Below are 4,010 nucleotides of genomic sequence, written 5' to 3'. Positions count from 1 at the left end.
AACTCATTAGCTCTTCACTGAGAATTTTACCAAATTCTGGACTTCTGGATTTGACATGAGTCAGGAGCCACTTCAATGCAGACACTTTAAAGACATTTTCCTCAACTCAGTTGAAAATAAAACTTAACCTGTGGAGCATTTCAGTGAAATTAAGCACATTGCATGGTGTGTTAAAGCAGGAATTGACTACTACAGTGAGCAGCTGGCTCATTTTAAAGCCACCACATGTGATGCATGAGGAACCTGCTGCACTTCCTAACACCGGGTGGCTTGGCAAAACAAGCCTGGTGTTGACCTCCATTCTAAATTCAGAAGAGTAACAAACGTTAAGGTAGTTCATTGCTAACAGAATAAGCAACCAAAAATCTTTAACTTATTCCTGAGTGTATGTGCTTCTGGATGAAAAACACCACCATGCATTGCTTGATTTTCATCTAGTGCGAAGCCAATATGTACAGTAATACTGAAGACTAAAGGTAAATGAAATACCAAGCCATTTATATAAAAAATATAAATACTTTATTTTCAACTAAAAAGGTGCAAACATGTAACTTTTGGTCACACTTCTCAACAAATAAACTGTCCAAAAAGAGCCATAGTCAAAGAAAGAAAGAAATGCTCAAGTGGAAAGACTGATGAGCTACAGAAGAGCCATTTTTCTTAAAGCCACTTGTCCAATAAAGTGGAAGTAAATATATTTTGCCAGATGAGTGCTTTGTAAGGATACAGGCAGCTCAGCTAACAATCATCTTGACCTCAACTCACCATTTAGCCCTAGCTGAACAGTTTCCACTAGAGTATCTATTTCATGCTTTGAATGCATTGTCAGACAAGCTTTAAATCTTACCTATCTTGTTCCAAAAAAGAAGGCTATCATTGAAATTTCAAAGCATTAAACAAAGGCACAAAACTTTAAATTAATTTAGATAACTGTACAAATATATATACACACAGTATTTACAATATTAATAAAAAGTAGCCTGTTACAGGTAAACTAACTGCCACAAGCTGTCCAGTCTAATAGACATGATTCCGATTCTTGTTGACCAAGCCATATGAATCAGAGTGTCAGAGCTGAAACATTACTGTCCTGACTAACAGAACACCTTCTACTTAACACTTTGCTGGGTGAGGATTCGCATTCCTGCGGCTGCTGTCACTAAAGCAGCATCCAGGTCTCCTCAATTGCACTACTAGATGAAGCTGTACCACCTTAAGGGAACATTTGCTTGCCTCTGCTTTTCCTGCCTGTTTCCTTTAACCCCTTCACACCACCTCATGAACAGCATGTTCTGAAGCTGTGTCTTGCTGTGGTCCCACTGTCCATTTTACCTTCTTCAAACCACCACTTGGGGTCAGTAGAAAAATTGTCTTGAGTCACATGGAGCAGTTTGTTGAATTAAAAAGAAAAACTGATTTAAATACCTTGTGCTATTGAATCATGTTTACAAAATGAGATGTAAATCAGTTCAAGTCGAGAATCTAGTTCACGTCTCCTCTGGCTTTACGCCATGTCTCCATACATCTTTCTGTAGTACAGAGACTCAAAGATGTCATTGTCTCCAGGGCAGTTGTAGTGGCAGGCGCAGGTCTTGATGAACATCATTTTCCTCTTCATGATCTCTCCATCAGGGCACTTGAACTCCACGGGGAGGGTGGCTGTTCTGTGGGGTGTGCAGCAGCGCCCGTCAGTGCAGACACCACAGAACTTAGGTCTGTAGGTCTTCACGCTGGTGCAGCCAGACAGCTCAAACTTGACAGGCTTGGAGATTTTGGGGGTGCGGATGCACTTTTTGCCTTTCTGTTGAGGATATAAGTGAACACAAGATGTTCAGAAGGTAGGCTTTCACACAGCATTAGGTTTGCAAGCTAAGGGGAAGCAGACACGCTAATCATTATATTTTCATTAAGTGAGAGGGTCTTACAGTGTCATCATGACAGAAAATTAAGGGCTTTCAATCATAAGCTAGTCACCACTGGTGCAAAACTCAAATTTCAAGGTAAACCACTTGAAACTAACTTCCTGTCAGAACTGCCTATTTTTTTATAAGACAATGGGTTTTTTGCTAGTGGATGGAAGCAACCTAGTAGATCATGCATAAAGATGAGACTATTTACCTTGATGTTCTCCTCCAGGTCTGCTTCGCAAGGCCTGACCATACACAGTCTACTCTGTTTCTCCAGTCTGCAGAAGGCATTGTCATTGGTGACCCTGGTTGAGATGCCCATGCCACAGGTCTTGGAGCAAGCACTCCACTCAGTCGTCTGCACCAGGCAGTTGGCACGCATCATTGTTGGGTCTGGACCGTAAGTATCTTCCAGTCTGTAAGCTGCAGGGGACAGACAACCCGGATGAGACCACTGTCTGACTTCATGCCCTGCTAAAGGCTTCCTTCCCTTAGAAATTCAAGCAGCCAGGCTTACATGTGGGGTGACCCCACCAACTACTGCACTCCAGTTGTCAGGGTGTCCTGTGTCAACCCACCTCAGTGCCTTCAACCTCCATGCAGGGTGCCCCTTCCCCCCCGGGCTGCCACCCATGGAGGGACCCCCCACTCACCAGCAAGGGCAGGTCCCACAGCGGTCTGCTCTTTGGCCTCATCGCAGACCCACTCCTCGCAGCACTTTCCCGGGAGCTTCACCCGGCGCGGGTAGGGGCAGTCGGGGCTGGGCAGGCGGACGTCCATGCTGCAGAGGGGCACGCAGCCCACCGCCCCGTCCAGGCAGGTGCACTGGTACTTGCAGCTGCTCTGGAAGGACTCGCCGCTCCGGTACACCATGCCGCTGAAGACGCACGGGGCGCCGTCCCGAGCTGCGAGGGGCAGGAGGCGGAGGGTCAGGCGGGCGGGAGGTGCAGCGGGGCCGAGCCCCGGCTCCCCCCGTCCCCAGCCCGGCGGGGCCCCGTCCCTGCGCCCCCGGCCCACTCACCGGTGCAGACGCCGATCTTGCGGTTGGCGGGGGAGCCGAAGTCGCAGAAGAGCCCCTTGTGGTGGTCGCAGGGGTCGCGCTCGGTGCAGAGCTCGCCCAGCTGCTTGGCGCAGACGCGGCAGCAGCCGCAGCCGTCGAGCACCAGGGAGACGCCGGCGGGGCAGGTGGGGCTGGGCCCGGCGCCGCACTGGCACTGCCCGCTGCACTCCTGGGCCTGCGCCTGCTGCGAGCGGCGGGAGAGAGAGGGGACAGCGTCAGGGAGGGAGAGGGGGCAGCGCCAGGGAGGGACAGAGCGGGCAGCGCCAGGGCAGCCGCCGGACGGTGCGGGCCGAGGCAGCGCCGCGGGCGTCAGCACTCACCGGGCTGAGGAGGGCGAGGAGAAGGGCTAGGGCGAAGCTGGCTGGAGCCATCTCGCGGTGGTCGTCGGCTTGTGTGCGGCGCGGCGCTGGGCTTCCCGGTGAGGCGAGGCGAGGCGAGCTTGAGGGGGGTCCAGGAGAGTTTCCCGCCGGGCGAGTCTCCTCGGCAGCGCAGACGGGCTTGTTGCGGTGGGCGCTGGGGGGGCTGCTGCTCGGGGCTGCTCCGCTCTCCTCCGCTCCTTGCGAGTCCGGCGGGAGAGAGGCTGTGTGACTGCCGAGTGCCGGGGCGGGCGCCCTTTTATAGGCGGCGGCGGCGCGGCCGCGCCAATGGGCTGAATGGGGCCGCGGACAAACAGCGACATTCCGCGCATTCCTGCGCGCCGCGCCGCGCCGCCCGCCCGCCCCGCCCCGGAGCGGCCCTGACCCCTGGCTCCCGCATTCCTCCGTCTGCGCCCCCTCGCCGAACGCACACCCCTCCCCGCGTGTCTTTTTTGCTTTTTATCCTGATGTTTGTTACATCTGAGTCACGCCGGCGGCCAGCGGCTCCCGGCCGGCCCTCCGGCAGCGCGCTGCGGCGAGGCGGGCGGCGGGTCCGGCGGGAGGGGGCGCGGGGGGCGGCGGGGCGGTTGCCAGGGCCGGCCGCGGGAATCCGCGGTCTCCCGTCCTCCGCTCCCCGCTCGTCCCTCGCCTCCCCGCCGGGCGGAGGGGACGGGAGGCGGGTGGGTT

At 54.4% G+C, this 4,010-nt stretch overlaps 1 protein-coding gene across 1 annotated transcript; it reads right to left on the bottom strand.

The window, feature by feature from the left end:
* Positions 1-496: 496 nt before the first annotated feature.
* Positions 497-3,541, bottom strand: CCN2 (cellular communication network factor 2). The gene is made up of 5 exons (XM_051614689.1): positions 3,288-3,541; positions 2,929-3,151; positions 2,561-2,812; positions 2,119-2,330; positions 497-1,801 (listed from the first exon to the last, which is right to left on the bottom strand). Exons 1-5 carry the CDS (start codon positions 3,336-3,338, stop codon positions 1,505-1,507), a joined length of 1,035 nt encoding a protein of 344 aa, XP_051470649.1. The 5' UTR covers positions 3,339-3,541; the 3' UTR covers positions 497-1,504.
* Positions 3,542-4,010: the final 469 nt, after the last annotated feature.

This window comes from Apus apus, chromosome 3 (assembly GCF_020740795.1).
Source record: "Apus apus isolate bApuApu2 chromosome 3, bApuApu2.pri.cur, whole genome shotgun sequence".
In the NCBI taxonomy this organism is placed as follows: Eukaryota; Metazoa; Chordata; class Aves; order Apodiformes; family Apodidae; genus Apus; species Apus apus.
The sequence above is the reverse complement of the archived record's forward strand: the minus strand, read 5'-3'. Positions and strand labels throughout refer to the sequence as shown.

What these genes read in the sequence shown, in the direction of transcription:
- CCN2 (XM_051614689.1), bottom strand. Translation starts at nt 3,338, where the DNA reads ATGGCTCCAGCCAGCTTCGCCCTAGCCCTTCTCCTCGCCCTCCTCAGC. An exon ending in CAAGATCGGCGTCTGCACCG is followed by an intron (nt 2,813 to 2,928) that starts GTGAGTGGGCCG and finishes TGCCCCTCGCAG; the next exon opens with CTCGGGACGGCGCCCCGTGC. An exon ending in TGTGGGACCTGCCCTTGCTG is followed by an intron (nt 2,331 to 2,560) that starts GTGAGTGGGGGG and finishes TGTCCCCTGCAG; the next exon opens with CTTACAGACTGGAAGATACT.